At 37.2% G+C, this 21,141-nt stretch overlaps 2 protein-coding genes across 2 annotated transcripts in view; both read left to right on the top strand.

The window, feature by feature from the left end:
• Positions 1–2,903, top strand: part of RRH (retinal pigment epithelium-derived rhodopsin homolog) — a 12,288-nt gene extending 9,385 nt beyond the window's left edge. The window contains exons 6-7 of the mRNA XM_042812831.1: positions 1,730–1,908; positions 2,798–2,903. Coding sequence (XP_042668765.1) covers positions 1,730–1,908; positions 2,798–2,903 — 285 coding nt within the window. The remainder of the gene's footprint in view (positions 1–1,729; positions 1,909–2,797) is intronic.
• Positions 2,904–4,709: 1,806 nt separating this feature from the next.
• On the top strand, positions 4,710–15,786 carry LRIT3 (leucine rich repeat, Ig-like and transmembrane domains 3). Its single transcript, XM_042811877.1, has 4 exons — positions 4,710–4,795; positions 5,970–6,448; positions 13,370–13,675; positions 14,681–15,786. The coding sequence occupies exons 1-4, from the start codon at positions 4,710–4,712 to the stop codon at positions 15,784–15,786; spliced, it is 1,977 nt and encodes a 658-aa protein (XP_042667811.1).
• The last annotated feature ends 5,355 nt before the right edge of the window (positions 15,787–21,141 follow it).

Consider the following 21,141-nt stretch of genomic DNA (forward strand, 5'->3'; position numbering starts at 1 on the left):
TGCACTGGCTCCTTTGATTTTTGGATGAAGATATGGTTTATGGTTGGGCACAAGAAGAAAACATACAGAAATTAGGAGTAGACTGAAAAGAATGCATATTTGAATTAGTTATCAACGCAAGCTTAACATTCCTTAGAGAATGTTCTCATTGCTGAAAACCCCAACCCTTAATTATGAACACTTTATGTTTCTGAATAATTCAGAATGCTTTAAACTGAAGATTCAGTTATAGATTTAGACTCAGGTTTGTATGTTTTTCATATTTCACAATTGACTATGAGTTGTATTTTAAAAAAATATAATAAAAAACGAAGCCTTGTGATTAAGCATAATCCTTTAAAACGGGTTACTTGATTATTATTTTTTTTTTTTAATTTTTCCACAGTTTGGCATCTTTTAAGCTTTCTGTGCATTGACAACTTCTAAACAGAAGTATTCTTTTATGTAAGAATCACTGTTATGAAATTATTCTCTTACAGACATCGTGTTAGTATTGAATAGAAACCTTCTGTGGACAGGGTGCAGCTTGCTTGGTTGTGCTCTGAAACAGCCCTCACAGATTTGTTGATAATTTCCAGTGAGAGCCAAAATGAGAAACAGAAGGACAGAATATGGGCATAGGTGAACAACACTAGAGAACCGTACACTAGAGAAAGAGCATTCAAAGAGCCCAGCAGTTTCATTTAGTTTTGGGGTGATTTGTTTTGCTTTTCCTGATTAATTTGAAGCTTCCATTCTGGTTTCTATTACTGATTCACATCCCAGACAAAAGCCAGAAAAGTCAGTCCTAGTTGATTCCGCTCCTGCCCTCCTTCTACTCTCAAGCTGTTGCTGTTTGGCCTGCTGGTGGCTTAATGTTTTCTCCTGGATGTGAATGAGAAATATCAATTTCTAGAAGAATTTAATCTGCAAGATGCTGAATTTCCTTGTTCTTTCTGTTCATGTTTGTTGTCTGTAACAGGATCCCAAGGTGACCTGTTTTCACTGGATTCCTTCCACTCTCTTCAGAATAGCAAAAAAAAAAAAATAAATAAATAAATAAAAAATTCTGAACTCTTTTTCTTGATGTGTATCTCAAGATTATTTTGAAAGGAAGCCTGTTGCTCTCACAGAGCATTTTACCCAGTTTATAATATTTTCGCTAGAAAGTAGATTCCAAGTTGTTTACACTTGGACATAGAATGGAAGTAGCTAGGAAATGCTTAAAATAATGTGATTTATACAAAAGCTGGTAACTTTCTATGATATAAAGTGATATTGAGTACCTGATCATTTTTAAATATTGCATTTTATTTTCCTATAGCCATGTTTGGTGGATGTTGGAGATATGTGTGGTAATAAAGACAGTGATAAAGATACTCTAAGGCGTGTTTTGGAGAAGACTTGTTGATATGCAGTGCATTTTTTTTTTTTTTAAGAGTTGAGGTAGTGGCCATAATTCAGTTGTGAAATCTTCTATGGCCATTTAAATTTTTGATGATTGAATTTAAAATAATGCTTAGTGCTAATCATAAAGGAAAATGGTAACAAAATAACAGTGTGCCAAAATACAGTATGGTGCATTATTAAATCCTGAAAATGAGATTTTGCTGTAAGTTATCGAGAATGATCAGATGTTTTTATTTACATGTCGTTATTTAGTTCTGGATATCTCTTATTATCACACAGATGTATGTACTTTGATTTAGGTTAATCTTCAGGTTATGTTTGTGTTGCCCTTGTTTTACAGATGTCTGTTGTGATGATTGTAATGTTCCTGGTGGCATGGTCTCCTTATTCCATTGTGTGTTTATGGTCTTCCTTTGGAGATCCGAAGAAAATTTCTCCTGCAATGGCCATCATAGCTCCTTTGTTTGCAAAATCCTCCACATTCTATAATCCCTGCATTTATGTAATTGCAAACAAAAAGTAAGTGTTCTTCGGTACTGTCTACGTAATGATCAACTGTAGATTAGGAGAAACTGAATTGTGAGGAGACTGGGGGGTAAACTGTTCTGGATTTACCAAAGATAACGTTTTTGGCAGCAAAATCTAAACGAAATTGCTTTGATCAACATCAGAATGTGTTAAATTGATACAGATTTTTGAAAGCAAATTAGTGAAGATTGTGTAAGTTCATTTTGAGAAGCCTTTTGTCATTTCTCAGAGGGACTTATTGTGGAATTTGAGTTCATCAGCAGCAGACTAGTTTTGGTGACTGTGGCCAAGATGTCTTACACATCATCTTAGTGAAGTGTAACTTTGGAATTCCTTGCTTGGTTGAGATGTTCCATATTGTGATTGATTAGGAGGGAGTTACACTATCCACTAAAGTAAGTTAGTTAAGCCTATTCTTCTATATTGAGGAAGCATATAAAATGCTCTAGCCAACCCATTGCCTCTGAATGGGAATTGGATTTTGCAAACAGGAATCCTTCCTTGCTTTACTACCAAGCTACAAAGAGGCTGTGATCTCTGTCTGGCTTGTCTGCCCTGATCCTGCTGAGTCTGTGAAAGTCCATCACCTTTTCACCCCGTTCTCCAAACTTTGCTTTTGTCGTAGCTACACATCCAGTCTTCAATTACCAAAAGCTGCTGAGACTCTTGTTATGGGAGAAACACTTGATTGAGTTATTCCAGTACATGGAAATGTAAGAGATTCGGGTCCTTTTGAATTCCAGACATGCAATTTTTTTACTAAGCAACTTTTACTAAAGTTGAAAGCAGTTGTAATACTTAAAAGAGCTTACCCAGTTTGTGTTTGTATGTGGTTCTCCAGCTAGTGATATTTCTGCTTTCACTTTCTTGTCCTTCGCAGGTTTCGGAGAGCAATCTTGGCAATGGTGCGATGTCAGACGAGACAAGAAATAACTATAAACAGTGCCTTGCCCATGAGTGTTTCTCAAAGTGCACTGACGTCCTAGAACTGGTTTACTTTTTCTGCATAGATTTTGTGGAAACAAATTAAATCTGGTTACAGTTAGTTTATTTTTTGTAATAACAATCTGCCTCTTCCAGTCAATTGTTTCCTGTTAATCGCTGAAGTATTTTTTAGGTTAAAGAGAAAAAAAAATAACAAAAACAAGCACTGCAACTTCAGTTTTCAAGAATGAGGCTTATTGGATTGATATTTCTGGCACAAGCAAAAAAGGCCATTGAAGTGTTCCATGTGACTTGTGGGGTTGGACAAGGTGACATCAGGGCAGGAAGAGACTGAAGTAGGAAGTGCTTAGGTTCAGTAACAGATATAGCACCTTTAATTCCTCTTGCAAATGAGTTTCTCTCAATTTCAATTAAAAGTTTCCAGACCTGGATTTTCCCTGTATGTGTGTATTCAATATCATGTGTCTGTACTGACATTTGTTTTGCTTCCATGAATATGGTAAGGTTATCAGAATATCTAGCTAAACCCCATATAGCTTGTTATCAGCTTTTAGGATTTTGAAAGACTTTCATGATATTTCATGTATTTTTGATGTTTTGGCTCACAGAATCAAATCAATCTGTGGGATGGATAGCTTTTGTTTTAGTAGTGGTACATTTCTAGCGCTTGCCCCTGCACAGCAAATTCTGATGGTGGGACAAAATGCTCCCTGAAGGTTGACTCTCAGGTGGCTCATAAAACAGTAAAGATGATTTCTCATTATTTCTAAGTCGATCTCACGGACATCCATTGTGTAATTTTTGAAGAAGAATTTTGACAATGTCAGCAATGGATTTGTGTTGGAGGGGTTGACTGCAGATAGAACTATTGATGGATGGTAGTATACATTCTTGATGATTCTCAGATTTTGAAAATATCTTTTTTTTTTTATTTCCAATCTGAAATCTTAGTGATCCTTCAGACATGTCTCAGCCACTGTGACTTTGTGTAGCTACAGTTACTCTGTTGCTTGGGTTCTTTTTTCTCCTAGGATCTCTAGTGTTGGTCTGACAGAGTACCACTTTAAGTGATGCAGTCATCTGGGAAAGCTAAATGTTAATTTTATTAATTTGTGTGGAACATGTGATGTAATTTTAAGTTCCTCCAGAATTGTGGGAAAGAAACACTTTAGAAAGTATATTTTAAGTCTGACCATGTGAAATTTAATTTAACAGTATTTTGAGTACAATTTGCATCAACAGTTGGTTCATTTCTTCCATTTTCTTTTGATTTTATTGTGCATGCGTTCATCCAAAGCGTGGCTTTGCAGTGTGGAGCTGTTGTTTAAAATTTGTGTGTCATTGGTAAAAACCTGTCTTTACAGGTTTTTTTGAAAGTTCTAGAGTCTATGCTTCTTATTAATTTGTACTTTTCAGTAATAAAGTAAATGCCATACAATGTCTTCTTGCTGTAGTTGCTTTCTTCACGGAATCTTGGAACACTGCATGGACAGTAAATCATACACTGCCCCTCAAAAGAAGCAAATACATGTTTTACTACATACTGACCATACAGTAAGCGCGTATTAAAATAGCCTGGAAGCACGTTGTGTAGAACTTGACACAGTGTGGTGTTGTGACATGATGAAGAATGAGCTGGTTTAACAGATCCCTTTCAGGATACATTTGAAGGTTAAGCAACTCAAGATCTCAGCTAATCTGAGGTAATCTGCTGTTACTAAATGGATGTCTGTGTTCACATTCGTAGCATGCTGCACACGCATGTGTATGAATAAAGTCTTCAGTTTTTTTGGTGTCAGTTGTGCTGGGAGGAAGCCATGCCTCTGCTTTTTTACATATACCTCATAATGAGCGTTTCTGCAGAAGCGCAGGGTTTTTGTCCTTCGCAATGCACTTGTGTTTACCATGGCAGAAGTGATGGCACTGGAACAAGGTATGTGTTTCATTAATTCTTATACTACTTGGTTTAGAGAAAAAAGGAGTGAAGAAACTGGAAATAACATCCTCACATACACTGCAAATTACAGTTTATCATGGTAACTTTGAAATAATGGCATAATTTATGTTAGTATTACATAGCTAGCAGTGTTCCTGAATCACAGCAGATGGTCTTTGTTTTATTTTCATGGCTTTGTGCTTAACAATAGCTACTTTAAATCTTCAGCCTCACTGTAGAAGGCAATTTCTGACCCTTGCTTTTCCTACTACTGTAATGATCTTTCTGTTTCCTCAAACTGTTTATCTACTGTAAAATGATTCTGGTTTAAATAAATACAGTAGTATCTTCTTTCCTGTATTCACAGGGAAATCATACTTTTTGGTAATAAAAATTAGGTTAATTGGATGTTATTGTGTCAATTTTGAGAGATACTGTTTCAGTTACTTGTCACAGCATATCTAGTATAAAATGACAGGAGGAGAAAACAAAACTGAAGAATTTAGAGGAAAAAATGGAGTAAATTAAAGCTAAGTTTCTAAATAGGAGGGGACTCTTTAAACTAATGCATGCGAACTGTATATCCAAAGGGAAGGGAAACTTACTGATTCCTGAGAATGCAGAGGAATCTCATTTCACTGAAATCAATAGGAACAGGAAGTTACATAGAATCTCTACAAGGCAGATTGTTCCTACTTAGACACCAGAAATAGTGGTAGCAATCTTTTCTTTTGAGAAACATGCTGGTGTTTTCAATTTTCAGTCTGTTCTGAGAAGTAAATAAAGATATATAAATGCTTTGAATCTTCGTCATGACAGAAAACTAGAGAGTAGTATTCAATATTCTTCATTATAATAGAATGTCACACAGCTCCCGTTTGAGAACATAAATGTGTGATTCCCTATACAATGACTTTTCCTTTTTGGTTGACTATATAACATTGGATGGAAGGTGGTGCTTGTGCGCTTTGGAATAAAGCAAATCTAAATTTCGCATAGAAATATTGCTATTTATATTCACTTTTTCTTTAGAGAATTCACATTCTTTTTAAATTCTGTTATTTATTTTTTTTATTCTGACGTTAATTTTGTAGAAGTTAATGGCACTTAAATCTGAAAAACAACTTTCTGATAAAGAAATGCAGATCTCTCTCTTTCTTTTTGGTGCTAGGTCTGTGCTCTGTAATGATCCCGACATGTTTGAGATCCCTGTTAACGTTCCTGTGGATACCGTGAAACTTCGTATAGAAAAAACTGTCATACGAAGGATTCCCACTGAAGCCTTTTACTATCTAGTAGACCTCAGATACCTGTGGGTAACTTACAACTGTGTAGCCAATATTGATATCAGCAGCTTCTACAACCTGAAACAACTGCATGAGCTCCGGCTGGATGGTAATCTGATTTCGACTTTCCCTTGGGAGTCTCTGACAGAGATGCCCAACTTGAGGACTCTCGATTTGCATAACAATAAGATGACCAGCATTCCAGCCGAGGCTGGCAGGTACTTGAGGAACCTCACCTACCTGGACATCTCCAGCAATAAGCTCACCACCTTGCCCTCCGACCTGATGGACATTTGGCCACCCTTCTCAGAAGTTGTCCCTCCCAGGAGCACAGACATTCTGGCGACTCAGAGAGTCATTTTGGGTATGTTAATGTTCTATCATACCTTGTTAAAATGTGTCTATATGGTCAGTTGGAAGTCAGAGCAGGGTGAGATGGGCCTTGGGTTCAGGAGGGTGCTAGTACAAGCCATTCTTCTGGCTTGCTCTGCAATCTATCTGTCATCTATCTGTCCATCTATTTTCTGCTGTTGATAGAAAAATATATAGGAAAGATAGTGACCTTCATGTATACAGTTATCTCAGCGTTATAAAAGTGTGTGAAATGTACTGGATTCCTGTTTCCTAATGAAATATTCAATATCCAGATAAATAAATGCAGGACTTCCAAAAACTGTGCTGCTGAGGACACTTCTGTTGTCACTGAATGTGGCTGCAAACACAAGTGTGTCCACTTGCAGCTGTTTTTAGCAGTGACTCACAAACCAGATGAGGAGTTAGAGTAGATGCTTTATAAAAAAGCCAGTTCTGAAATACAGTATCCTCCCCATGACTCATGTTGACCTTGCATTGTTCTAATGCTGACATTTCTGCCAATTCACATTGTGAATACAAGAGGAAGAATAAGGATCTCTGATACACACAGTGTCGCAGTGCTTTTTATAGTATTTAAAGTGAGCATTTAAGAATAGCTTGGCTGGACTCTCATTGTTCATAGTTTTATTCTCTCCAATTTCTTTTAGGTCATGATGTTAGTTCTTTTTGTGATCTTGTGCTCTATCAAGTTTTTGTTCACTTTGTAGCCTTGCAGGTAACCATTTACCATTTGCAGTTTCAGAGTACACTTGGATCAAGACAGCTTTCTTGTCTGTCATTGTATATGTGCATGTTCTGTAACACAGTAACACAGTGCAGCAGTGGAAGGGAGGAAAACTAGCACCAGACAAATAGCTGGCTTCCTGTAATCTAGCTGCAGGGGTGGCTTGGTATCCACTGGTAAAGATCCTCCATGCACTGTGCTGCCCAGTAATTCCATCTTCTTGATCTAAAGCCATTACTAAGCATTCGTTTGTTCAGCTGCTTTCTTTTATGACAAAAAGCTTGATCTGAAGTTCTCATTCAGATGAGATTGTAAATAACTTCATAGATGAAAGTGGGCTGAGTGATTACATGCATGGTAACTGTAAGTTTGCAGCTTTAAAAGGATGTTGGTTAATTTGGGATCTAAACAAACAAACAAACAAAAACCCACAAAAAAAAACCTGTAAAATTAAGTCAGCTCACTACCCCATACTGAAGGCAATAACACGGGAGCTGGCTGGGCTAGGTCTAATCCTCCTTATGATGTCCTCATGTGGGAATCCCTGAGATTATTCAGTTGCCTTTGCTTACATAGCCCTCATTACTACAACTTAATAAATAATAATTACGAAACAAATCCATGCGCTTTCCTCCCCTTTCTCCCTTTCCCGTCAGCTGCATTGGTACATACTCTTTGCCTGCCCCCTTCAGTCCTGGTAAACTCTCTGAGACCAACAGTGACTTTTCTAGCAATATAGGATGTGACCTTTGGATTACGTTCATTATTGTTTATGAACTACAAGTGGGCACAGATCTGCAGAGAGGGATGTGCACTGGGTACAGAGCCTTACTTCTCCTTTTTTAACATTACGCTCTGAGGGAGGCTCTGTGCTGTCACTGTAGATTTCAATGGGAGAACGTAAATCTGCGGGTAGTGCTGAACAAAGTTACCTTAGGTAAGCTGTGGGTAATGTACTGAATTTTCATTTGTTGACAGCATAACCTTCTTATGACTGTTCCATTGCATGCAAACAATGCTTGCTGTATAGGAAACTCTATAGTGAATCAGAAAATGCTCTTTTTCTTTGGGGATTAGAAATTGGGGTGCTTTTTGTGCAACGAAACATTTTCACAAGCTTTGTTTCCACTTAGCGGTGGCTTTATTATCTGCATTACTGCAGCTTGGAAAGTCACAGGCCACTCATAATCATTGCCAGAGGCTCATTCTTTGGTCACTGGACTGTTGTGAAAGTTTTTAGGAATGAATGGTTAAAAGAAACAAGAAAGGTGCCCTAGGAGTTGAGGTGCCTCCATATTGCTCCAGCAGCAGGAGATGCTGGCTCAGAACAACAGGAGTATGGTGTGCTCTGTGACATTATTTCTCTGACACCCCTTGTGTTGGAGCCTAAGGGAGGAGAATCATATCCCATTGATGCCCTTCCTCTTCTCTGAGGTGGAGATAAGGATCATAGAAGTAAGTGACCAGGAAGGATTTCAGAAAGGCCTCTAGCCTGTTGCAATGCAGATCTAGATGAACTGAACCCTGCCTACCCTTTGGCAAAGAGGTGGACTGCTCCAGATCCCTGGCAACTTCTTTCAGTGCTTATCTTTCAATACAATGAGAAAGTTTCTCTTAATACTTAACCTCAATCTCCCTTACTGCAAACTAAGCTCATTAAGCTGATTAAGTATTGTCCTACATGAGATGAACATGCAGAAAAACTAATTGCCTTCTCTTACAATAACCTTTCATACATTTTCCTTCCCTGATGGCCTTTTGCTTTCTTAGCTGGTTGCACTATTTCTTTCAGTTGTTTCCTATAGACTATGATTTTTTTCGTTTCCTACCATATTTACTAGTTCTCTCTGGCCACTTTTTTATGTGGGGGTGGGATGGGGAGAAGAGTGGAAGGGATCGAGAGGGCAAGTAGGGAAGGAAAGAGTTTCTCCTTAAATGTGATGCCTGTGGTTACACACAGTACTCATTCTGATGCTCAAGAGTGGTGCTCTGCAGGAGCATTCAGTCTGGCCCATGTACCTACATGGAATGGGTACTGCAGCCAGAGCACTGCTAGAAGCTGGAAACTTAAGCAAATAAAAGCTGTTTTTGTCTAGTCAGGAAAATAGCAGGCAGATTCTACTTAGTGTAAGTACTTATGGCTTGAACTCGCTCATCTCCTACTTCTGGCGAAATGAGATTGTCACTTGTATTTAATTAACAATATCAACACCAGCAAAGCCCTGAATTCATTTGTGCAAATGTAACACCAGGAGGCAATTTTTTCTGGAATGTCTTGACTGAACATCAAGAGAGTTGCATGTAAGAGAAAGTTCAGGTTCCCTATGTTCATTTTGAGGCCTCTTGGAGAAGCTAAAATGACTGGCAGATTAGTGTATCTCCTTATGCCAATTCATAATTTCTGTCCTGCAGGGTGGTTTCATTGCTCCCCACTGTGTGATGTTCCTCAATATGCACACTATGATACGTGAAGAGGGATCAATTCCTGGCCCTGTGGCTGAGTGGTTCTCTCTGTCTCACAGTACAAAGCCAGCTTTTTTTATTTATTTATTTATTTTTTTTTTTTTAAACCTGATTGACTGCTCAAGTTTTGTAGGACTTGACTATTGGTTTTCTGCAGCTCTGATGGGATGTTCCAGTGTCTCTGAAATGTGAGTGAGTGGGTGGGGATGTCTTTTTCTCAGTTCAATTTGAATGAATTAAAGAGAGAATGGAACCATTGTGCCTTCATACTATGAAACAGTATGCATGTTAGATGCCTGATGGGCTGGCAGGTACTGCAGGATGATTTTGAAGGTGTAAAGCCTACTGCATGTATGCTAGGAGAATGAATAGGACAGAGGAAACCAACCTTGATGCAATCTCATCCAAACTCCCAGCAGGAAAAGGTCCCTAGAGGGTGCACAGCCCCTGCCTTTGTCTTGGAGAGCATACTTTGGAACAAAGCTGTGGAATGAGCTGACAATTAAGCAGTGGAAATAATAAAGGAACGATAGCTGGCCCTATCTTGGTTAGCATGGAACTTTAACCTAATACTTTGATCCAAATCACAGCTAAGTTTCAGCATTGGCTGCTGTACAGAGATTGATATTTCTGGCGTGAATGATGGTAGCAGCATTTTCCATATGGAAAATTAAATCTAGCGAGTCACTGAGAGGAACAGAGGAGTCCAGGATTTGACAGAGTGGCAGTAAACTGAAATCTTTCTCTGCCGCTTGTAGTGATGCCAAAAATTTGAAACTCAGCAGGTCCATTGGGTTCCCAGTGGTTGTGCTGGGCTATGAGGTAAATGATGCTCTTCCTGAAACTGCATACTAACTGTTAGTGTGTAGGAAGCACTGGGACACAGTGAGGGAAGTAGGATTTACTGTTTAGATCCATGGGTCAAAATTTTGTAGCTTCAGTCAAAAGAGAGTATTTGAGCAGGTTGGTTGTTTTGATGAATGTTTCCATCAACCCCAAACTTGAATATTTCATGTACTATCATTTTGCAGCAAGTGGAAGTTCTGGTCTAAGACCAGCTACTGATTTACAAAGGAAACTTTACTCATAACTATTTCAAATGCTGAAAGTTGACATGGTGTAGGAAAATCTTGTTTAATGAGAAGACTGCAAAAATATGCATGCATGTATGCACATATGCATATCCATTATACATACGAACACATGTATAAGTGTGTGAAAGTAAACTTCAAATATGCTAAATCTAGAATAAAGGAACTTTTTTTTTATAGAGTAGTTTGTAATCCTTATTTAATTTTAACATACATTGCACTGGTATATTGCAACGCAAAAATATTTATCAATGTTGTCTTTGCTTTGGTTGATATTTCTCAAGTCAATAAGCTGCTTTAATATTTCTTCAAAAGAGGCTGATTTATAAACTTCTAGTTTCTTCAGTTTGTACCTTTTAAAAAAAAAATCTTTATTCTTTCACGTGTTCTTTTTCACTTCTATCACCTTGTAAACAAAAGTTGTTAAACTTCAGAAGTTTATTTCCATTTCTGTTCTCTTCAGTAGTTAACTGAAGTGTAATCAAATTCAGTGTGTTATCCTTGTGTTTAAGCGCTTTCATCTTTCTATTTTGGGATTTTATATGACTTGATAACTTACAATGGCTCTGCAAGTTTATCGCAAATAAAGTGCATACTGCCTGGTATTGGCAAGACGCAAATAAATAGAAGGGATGAGCCACAGAAGTAAGGGAGTGACTCCTATAGCTGTAGGTATTATCTATATATACGTCATGCTTCTTCAGCCAGTTCCTCTGTACACTGTGACAGATGGGGAAGATAAGGTGATGAACTGAAATAGCTCCACTGCACTGAAATACAGACGTAAGGAGTTCTCTGGGACTGCAGCTTTCTTCATCCATTGAAATCAGGCCTTCACAAAAATCTGAGATGAGACTGAACAACCACCCAATCTAATGGCTTTTTTTCACCATTCCTTCTATTTTGCCTGTTTCATTTAGTCTGTTTAGGTTGTAACATCTTTAGTCCTCCTCTTCGACACTGGGAGAATGTGAAAGCCATGTATTCATATATTGGAAAGACCTTTTGCAGTACTGTTAGAAACAATAATAAACTCATCCTTTCCTGCACTGAAGCTTGCAGGAAACAGAAGGTAGCATAAGATACATGTTTAGTATCATTTTGCATGGAGACTGTGCTGGAGAGTTCACATGCATTTCAATTATTTGGTACAGAGGGACTGTTGGTGGAAGGCTTGTTTCCAGTGGGGCCTTTTTCCCTTCTCATATCTTAGGGGGAATTTCATTTTCAAATACTCTTACAGTCTTTTCTGCTTGAGATGGTAGGGAAAATTGAGAGGAAAATGAGGAAAAAAGACACAGGAATGTATTCCTAACTACAAACTAAAGTTGCCTAAATTAAAAGGTAAGTACAAGTAGGTAGGTGCACATTCTTAATTGGGCAGAGCTTGTATAAGGAAACAATTGATATGCTTAGACATATGGCAAACAATCCAATCATATCTCTTTTGCTTGTAAATGCATATTTGAGTTTCAATGAAAATTAGTTTTACATTTTGGAGATTCTTTTTTTCTTAAAGCGGAGCTGTTGCTCGTAGGATTTCTTTGATTTCTCCATTCCTGAGGGCAGTAGTTGGTGAATAGATACAAAATCTCTCCTGTCTGAAAGGGGTGAAATTGGATTGTGATGTCAAAGTCAGGGAATCTCTTCAGGTCAAGTCTTGTTTTAAAAACGGGGATTAATCAGGATTTATCGTCATTTTAGCCAATCACTGCTATGGTGCTTAAAATAACCTGATCTTGGTCAGGTGATGAAATGAATTAGTAGCTAATTATTCATATACTCTTTCATGAGAAGGTTTCTTCCAAAATGCAAGCCAGTTTTTTTTTCTATTTGCTGGTGTAATAATCCCTAAAAACGCACCCTGAGAAATACTGGCAGGTGTTTCATTTTTTCTTTTAATTGTGAATCAGTTGACATGACTTGTCTGTCGTGCTAGTCAGTAAATTCAGTAGTGAGCAACTCTTGCATACCATCCTTCATTTCAGTCTGTGAGCTCTGTTTATTGCTAGAGCTAGAAGAAAATGGAAAAATTATGCCCAAAAGTACAAATCAAGGGATAAAATATTTAAGCCCACGGGTGATGCACTGTGCATTTTTTTTACCTACTACTTCTCCCCTCCCTCCCCCGCCCCCCGTCATGTTCTCTGCAAGCACAGAACAAGAGTCTGGGAAGATTAAACTGTATGAGCCCAAAGAAGTACTAAAAGCAGAGGAAGATGACAGGGTGTGATAACACTGAGAAGCTCTCTCCAGAAGGCACAGACAGGTGAAAATGTGTCATCAATCTTAAGATATCTTTTCAAAGCATTTTTTTTTTTTCCTAGATAAATAGCAAAGTTAAGCAAAGGTAACACCAATTACTGTGCTCCAGCAAATTTATGTGAAGAAAAGACTTAATAAGTATTTTTAGTCTTTTTACCTCTGTAAAAAAAAAAAAAAAAAAAAAAAAAAAAAAAAAAAAAAAAATCCCTCCCTGTCAGCTAACAGAGGAGAACGATAGAAGTATATTAACTCAGAATAGGCCCATGGTTCTTCTTGATTGTACTTGATGGTAGTCGTATGTCATATTTAAATCACAGCATTTGAATATTACCTGACAACACTTTTTTTTTCCCTACTCTTTCTTCAGGTTTGCAGGACAACCCATGGTTTTGTGATTGTCGCATTTCAAAGTTAATTGAATTTTCCAAAATTGTGGACAACTCAATTGTACTTCTTGACCCACTGGTTACATGTAGTGGACCGGAGAGCTTGGCAGGGATCTTGTTCCAGAGAGCTGAGTTAGAGCAGTGTCTTAAGCCATCTGTGATGACATCAGCAACCAAAATCACCTCCCCGCTGGGAAGCAATGTGCTACTACGCTGCGATGCAACTGGATACCCAACCCCACAGCTTACCTGGACTAGGTCAGACAATATTCCAGTGAACTATACAGGTATAATAGCTCTTTTATAGAAACAGCTCCTTTATAGGATATGAGAGAGCCTGAAATTAGTGGGTTTCCTGTGTGATGAGATTTTCTTAATAGTAACAGTGGACTAGGTATTGCACCATTCTAGCAGTTGCATCCATGGAACAGCTGTTAGGAAATTCTTTTTCCAGGTCCAACAGGTTGTTCTGATTCTGTTTGTGGTCTGTAATAAGAACTCTGTGCGTGTGTGTGTATGAAAATGGACGAAGGAGGGAAGGATGAAGGAACAACAGAAGTTAGAATAGTTGGGTAATAATTTAGAAGCTGAGAAGCAGAATGGAGAATTTGTTACTGAAATCTCCTTTTGCATTTGAAATCTTTTTTGAAAGCTAGTGAGGCTATAACTGAGCAACTTAAAATAGCACTGTAAATGTGGGATTTTCCAAAAAACATGTTTTCTTATTTGCAAATGTTTACTGCTTATTTGCAGTGCCCACCTTGAGTACTAAAGAGACTGTGATTATCTAATATCATTCTTGCTGTAATATGCTACAGTATATCTTTATGCAGTAATATCCAAAAAAAAGTTCATTGTTAATGGCAAGTAGCTAGCAGTTAACTTTTAGTTCTGAAGTGAATAATAGTCCTACATATTGGAATATCTTACGACAAAGGTAACTTCTGACTTTTTTTTTTAAATGGCTGTTGTTTTCAGTGTCTCTTGAAGTCAGGGAGACTTACACTTTGTAGTTGTTTGGCTTTAAGATGTTTTGATTTCTCTTGTTCTTGTTTTACTTAATAAAACTAAAAAAAAAAATCTTGTAATTCCTTCTGAAATTCCATTTTGACCCAGGCTGAGCACTTTTCTGCCAGACGTTCCATAGTTAGCATGTATGTGTAGTTTTTTCATTTTTAATACATATGCTTCATTCTGATAGAAATAATTTCAGAGAAAAGAAAAGGTAATCCAATGATTGCTTTCTCTTTAGCTTCTCTTTATAATATTTTATTCTTTATGTTCTCTTGTAGTAATTCAAGAAACACCTGGAGAAGGTGTCCGATGGTCCATATTAAGCTTGACAGGGATTTCATACAAGGATGCAGGGGAATACAGATGTAAAGCAAAGAATTTAGCAGGAATGTCAGAAGCTGCTGTTACTGTCACAGTGGTTGGTGTTGTTACTACAACCGTGTTGCCACAGAAGTATGGAAGGAAGCAGGAGGCTGAGAGGCAGAATACCACGCTGGAGGAATCCAAGAAGGAACCTGAGAGAACAACCACACCTCTTCTGACCACATCAACAACCACAACAGCACAGGTTACCACTGAGAGAACAACAAACGCCAGGGTTACTGACAAGAAGCAATCCAGGTCCATGAATGATGGAAAGAAAAGTTCAAAGACAGTGACAAATGGAAGCAAAAAGCAGACTGGGGACATGAGGAAGAAAGGTGAGGAGGCAAAGCAGACTGAGGAGGCAAGCAAGAAAGGTGTGGAGACTTCACTTACGGCAGCGGCTACAGCTGAGCAAAATATTACTGTGATGGACCTAAGGGTGATCACTGAAACAGATGAAAGAGTGACCTTGACTTGGAAAACTGTCAATGCCTCAAGCAACACTGCAGTGACCGTGTTATATTCAAAGTACGGAGATGAAGAGATGTTGCCTCTGAGCACGGATTCTAGCAAAAACAAAGTCACAATTGATGGTTTGCAACGTAGCACTCAGTATATGGCATGCGTTTCACCCAAAGGAGTGCCACCTACAAAAGAGCAGTGCATTATTTTCACTACTGACATGTTAAATGATGAAAGCAGCTCTCAGTTTTCTATTCTGATAATGGGCAGCAGTGCAGCATGTGTAGTTGTTTTACCTTTGATAATTTTCTTACTCTACAAAGTTTTAAAACTGCATATGAAACCCAAAGCTCCTAAGGAAGCTGACCTTGCAAAAGAGACTTACGTGAAATTTGAAACACTCTCTCTCAAGCCTCGAGCAGCGAATGCAGGAGGAGAACTCTGGGCAAGAAGATACACAGACGAGTCAGAGAGACTTCTCCTTTGTTCTAGGTCAAGTATGGATTCTCAAATGACCTTCAAAAGTGAAGGCTCTAGGTCTGAGTATCTCTGTTGAGCATGGGTGAGGATGGAGGTGATGGAATACACAATGGATAAAATTATCCAAAGTGATGATACTGCATGGGGAAGCAAGTTGGTGTCAGGTGGTGGTCAGAATATATCATCTGATGTCATGGATCCTACCAGATGGGTAGAGTGGTGGATGAGGGAACTGAAGATTATTTTTTTTTTTGGTACACTTGTGACTTTGAATATGAAAGAATGGCATTCTTTGAAAGATAAATATAGCATAAAACAGTTACTTGCTTAAAGTTCTTCTATTTCTGCTTTAATTAAAACATCATTGTTTTCTCTCATTTAACTGTATGATGTGCTCACTATGTGAATTGAACATTATCACAACTTCCATTAAAAATATTATGTATTTAAAGATGAAAGAAAAAAAGCTTAAATCACTTTTATTGAAGTTGAAGCTTTGAAAATGTCATACATCTCTGTTTGTAAAGTTTGTAGAACTGGAGGCAATTCTAAGTAGCCACAATTTATGAATTCTTGAGAGCTACAGTATACATCATATTGTCATTTTGGAGATGTTATGGTGAAGGAGCTTCTTTAGTGTCCTGAAACTTGGGTAAGATGTCATTATGAGTAACTCCGAGTGATACCGTATATTGATACTGAAAATTTACAGCAAATTATCTTATTACAGAATCCCAGCCTTAGAATTTACTTGCATTCATTTGGCTATATACCTCAATTTCAGAAATCTCTGTAGAGAGAATTTTGTGGCATTTTGTAATACAAAACACAATGTCACATAGCAGTGTATTACATAGATATTACACAGTATTATATAGTACACTGGAGTGCTATAGTATACTTTGAGATACAATAGGAGGAGGTCTTGTCCTCAGGCCACATTGGATGCCTAATGAAGTCTAATGAGCATAATCAAAGCTAATTGTGAGTATGCTTCCCATTCTTTACAAAATCCAGCGTTAGTAATAACAATGAATGTAGAATTACTTCTTAAATAATAATGAACTGTCTGTTCTGAAGCTGTTTTTTCAATACTTGAAATAAATAACAGAACTGCATTGTTTAAGGTTCAGGTATTATGGTTAGAATAACGTGTGAATTAGGAATCACATTTTTTCCTAAAAATGGAAACTGTACTGTTTTCTTGGACCTTTTTATACCTGGAAGAGCTGTTTACTTTGCTTGGAAACTGGGAATCTTCTTTTTCCAAAGCAAGAAACATTGCCTAGAAGCTACAAACCAAAGGTTACTTAATTAAATTCAAAACAGTGGCTTCTCTTAGTGTCATTAGTGTAGCATTAAATTTTACCCACTGGAATGTTGGAGAGCTTGCCTTGTTCAATGCACAGGCTAATGAGGATAACTATTTGTCATAAAAGCAACATAAATAAGATCATGGCAGAAAATAAACACGCTCAAAAATTTCCATTGCATCTACATGTCAGGGTTCCATAGTCAGGGATAACAGGACCCTTGTCTGAAACTAAAGGAGCTATGCTAAGGAAGCAAGTGAGATATTCAGAAGTGCAAAATTACTTTACTTGCATGTGCTTTTAGAATTGACCTTGTTGTTTCTTCTGTTACTAGTGTGTGTGGTTAAAAAGTGTTCTGTCTTCTTCCATGGATAATTTTGATTTCAACAAAAATATTTTTAGTTTACTTAGTGGAAGATTTTGACTTTGGAATTGTGTTTTTTATTTGACATTTTTTAAGGGAAGTAGTTTATTGTGTCAAAAACATAATTTGACTGAAAACATATTTGAGATAAAATTTAATGAGATCTGATGTGTTAACTTGAAGTGTTACGTTATTTGCCTTCTATTCTTCACATAGATAGTAGAGCCAGCCGCTGTCACGGAAGGTTTTCCCAATTAAAAACACTGTTTTTTCATTAATAAGAGTAATTATTTTAACCTTTATTTTAATTCTTGGAGAATATTTGATTTTAGGTTTCAAAGCTCTGTGAGAAACTTGAATCTAATTCTAGGGTGATTTTTAGATACTGTGTCAATATACCAGATTGTGGTAGTGTAATGCTCATTTGAGAGAGCTCATTTGCAAATGTGAAACCTGTTGGTTTGACTAATCTTTGAGGAATTAATATGTTTTATAGTTAGGAATGAGGTCCATGAGGGCTATCAGTATGTTGAAGATGAAGTGTACTGGAAAGGGCATGGAAAACACCACACGTTATTTTTTTCCACATTTCCTGAAACAATGGACCAAAACGTGTATCTATACCTCATGTCAAAATTTCTGATGGAGAATTTAGATAGGAATTGAGCGCACAATAAAGATGTGCACACTGCATCACCCAGAATTGGTGTAACTGAAGAGCTGAAGAAGTACTTCTTGGAACAGATGAATGTTTTTATATTGTAAAGTCTTAAGATTCATAGTAGAATCATTATAAGATAGATTTTTGAGATTTTGTTTGTATTTGTCTAGTGTCTTTTGAAACGCAATGCTGAGTGAATCATCATGATGAACAGTGAATGACTGCAACCTTTGGTTGGCCAGAAGGAGTCTTTGGAGAAGATTTGAGCAAAGTTTACGTGTGGCCTTTCATATGTTTTTGCACTTTGTTGACTCAATTTAACCCCATGTTTCACCAGAAAGGTTAGAAACCTTTTTATATGTTACCTGCAATGAAATAATTGAACTGCATTCCAAGTAGATCCAATTTTTACTTGAAAATTAAAAGAGTCTTAGCACTCATTACAGTTAAACACAATCCTATCTTCAATGTGCACTTACTAAGCCAAACTTTAGAGTCATATTTCAGTCCTTGCTGTTACCCACGCTAGATTTTATATTCTTTGCACTACTGATAGAAGTCTCATATTTGTCCCAGGTGGGGGATTAGGAAAGAAAACTCTTTCACATGTACTTTGAAAATGTCTATAATAGCAGAACCCTATATACTTGGGCTTAGTTGATAGACTAAGGAAAGGATTTTTTAAACTCATTACTTTTTCTCTTTATTCTTAAAGAAGTAATTACAGTAATAATTGTTTTGATGTGAAAATAAAACACTGTTTTTATATGTGACCATGTACTTGCCTGACCCTTCCTTCTTCAATTATAGCTTTGGACTGTATGTGATGAGTGTAACTGTGAGAATAAGAGGCAATCTGAGAAGAAATGAGAGAAAATACAAAAGAAGGCTGAGAACTTGGAGGGACAATATTCTCAAGAATGATTGGACTAAGTGTTGCAAAGTCATTTGTTTGCAGTTCTTATGCACACAGCAAGGATACTCAGGGGTATCTGCAGACAGGCAGTCATCAATGGATGATGAAGATTCTGCCTGCACAGTACAAGGAGAGCTCTCTACGTACATCTGACAAACTGGGGACAGCTATAAAATAGAAGTATGGAACAGTAAGGGCAGTAGGGGAATTTAAAAACGTGCTTGAAACTGAAATTAAAGTCCACTTGGGTACATCAGAAGCAGAAGAAACATCCAAAGGAATAATTACTGGTAGAGTCAGTGCAGCTGTTACGTAAACTAAATGGCTTGCCTATTCAGTAAACAGAATAAGTGCTTTGTTGGTATATTTTTAGACTTTCTATTCACTTAGACATATAGTTGTATGAGTCCTTTAGAAGCCTCAAACAGTTGTTTCTCTAATCCTTCGAAGAGTAAATTCCTAAATAGTTCTCAAAACCATGTTACTGCTTAACTCTCTAGCATTTATTCTCCCAGATTAATGTTGTTTAATAAATAGGAACAAAATAACATGAATAGTCTGCTTTGTAAAATTTTCCAGTCTCTAAAACAACTGTACTTTTGTTGAAGAAAAGTGATATTAAGTCCAATACTTGTAAGTACATTTTTTTTTCTGTGAGAATCTGATTTAATTAATGGTGCTGAAGTCTAAAGCCTTAAGCTGATCAGATCGGATTCTGAGTCATATGTCCTGAGTTTTATGCTGCTAAGATTTGGCCAAACATTAGAACCTCCAGAAATAACCTTTACCACCTATATTTTGCTTCATAGCCTAGTCGCCCGTGTTTAAATTACTAGGGGAAAAAGAGGGCAGGTAAACAGCCAGCTATGGGATATGGAAAATTACATTCATTAAATTTGTTAAATTTAAATTTTATCCTGCTTTTTTGACAGAACGTTTTTCTATGTTAGACTAATCCCACAGCATGCAGTTAGCTTCAAATTACATGTGAATGACATTATCTGCGGGTGTTTTCATGGAGCAAACTCTTAAGTCTTGGGAGACCTCTTTTAGTTTCTCAGTGATTACTTTAAAAATAAAAATTACTTTTCCACTCCTTGTCCTTTAGTGCAAATGTGATATGGTGACATGGTTTCCTTACTTCTGAAGCAGGAGAGTGAAATCAAAAACTTTAATGCCTCTGCCTGTTCTGGAACTCAAACTTATAGATAAGGATCATCTTCACCTTGCAGTTGCAGTGTTTGCTGCCACATTTGCATTACACCAATGTACACAAAGCACTCAGTTCCTAGAGCTCTCTTCCAATCAGTCTGTTTTCATCCTAAAATTTGAGCATCATTTATTTTAGTAGATTGTCTCTAATATTTCTCTACATTAGAAAGGAATCTTCCTAGAGAGATACAGGCTCATTTCTGTGACAAAAAAAAATGTTGTTATTTTGCTTGACCATTCTTTATTCTTTGATAGAGGAGCAGACATTCCCTTTGGATATGGTAATCAGCAGCAGAAACAATGTAAGCCAACGTTTTTCACAAGCCAGACAAATAACGTTCATTGTTCTGTCAGGCACAATGATTGAATAGACATCGTCAAACATTCATACATGGAGTATTTCTTTGTGACAGGAGAATTCATGAGGCAAGGTTTGGAGAGAGAACTAATGCAGTTCCTTGTTTATTGATAAAGAAAAGTGACATTTTCTTGAGTTTTCAGTGATGATTTAGCTAGCTCTACAGATTGTCTGAAATATTTCACATTCAGGCAGAAGTTCAGCTTGTCACAAGTTGATTAAATTTTTCAGTTTTGTATTACTGAAAATTTGTGTAGAAGTGAAGCGTAAATCAAATAATCTGAGAGAAGAAAGTCATTGTCAAAGCTTATTGACTTTCATAAAGAAATGAGAACTCTTTCAAGGGTTGATCAGCCCTGTGATGCCAAACAAAACCCCACCTAGAGTAGTGCATGATGCATATATATATATTTTTTAATATATATATCTATACATATGTATATATGAATATGAAAGACTGGGCCAAGAAACAAGAATTTTTAGTATAGCTGTTCATGTTCAAGTCAGCCCTGGAAGAGAGCAACAAGTTGGCATCCTGATCAAACAGATTCTGAAAATTGAACAAGCTGAATGAGAATGCATGAGTAGAGAAGGAAAAAGTCCTACT

Source organism: Centrocercus urophasianus, unplaced genomic scaffold (assembly GCF_019232065.1).
Source record: "Centrocercus urophasianus isolate 14NV4802_14NV808 unplaced genomic scaffold, USGS_Curo_1.0 seq_13, whole genome shotgun sequence".
In the NCBI taxonomy this organism is placed as follows: Eukaryota; Metazoa; Chordata; class Aves; order Galliformes; family Phasianidae; genus Centrocercus; species Centrocercus urophasianus.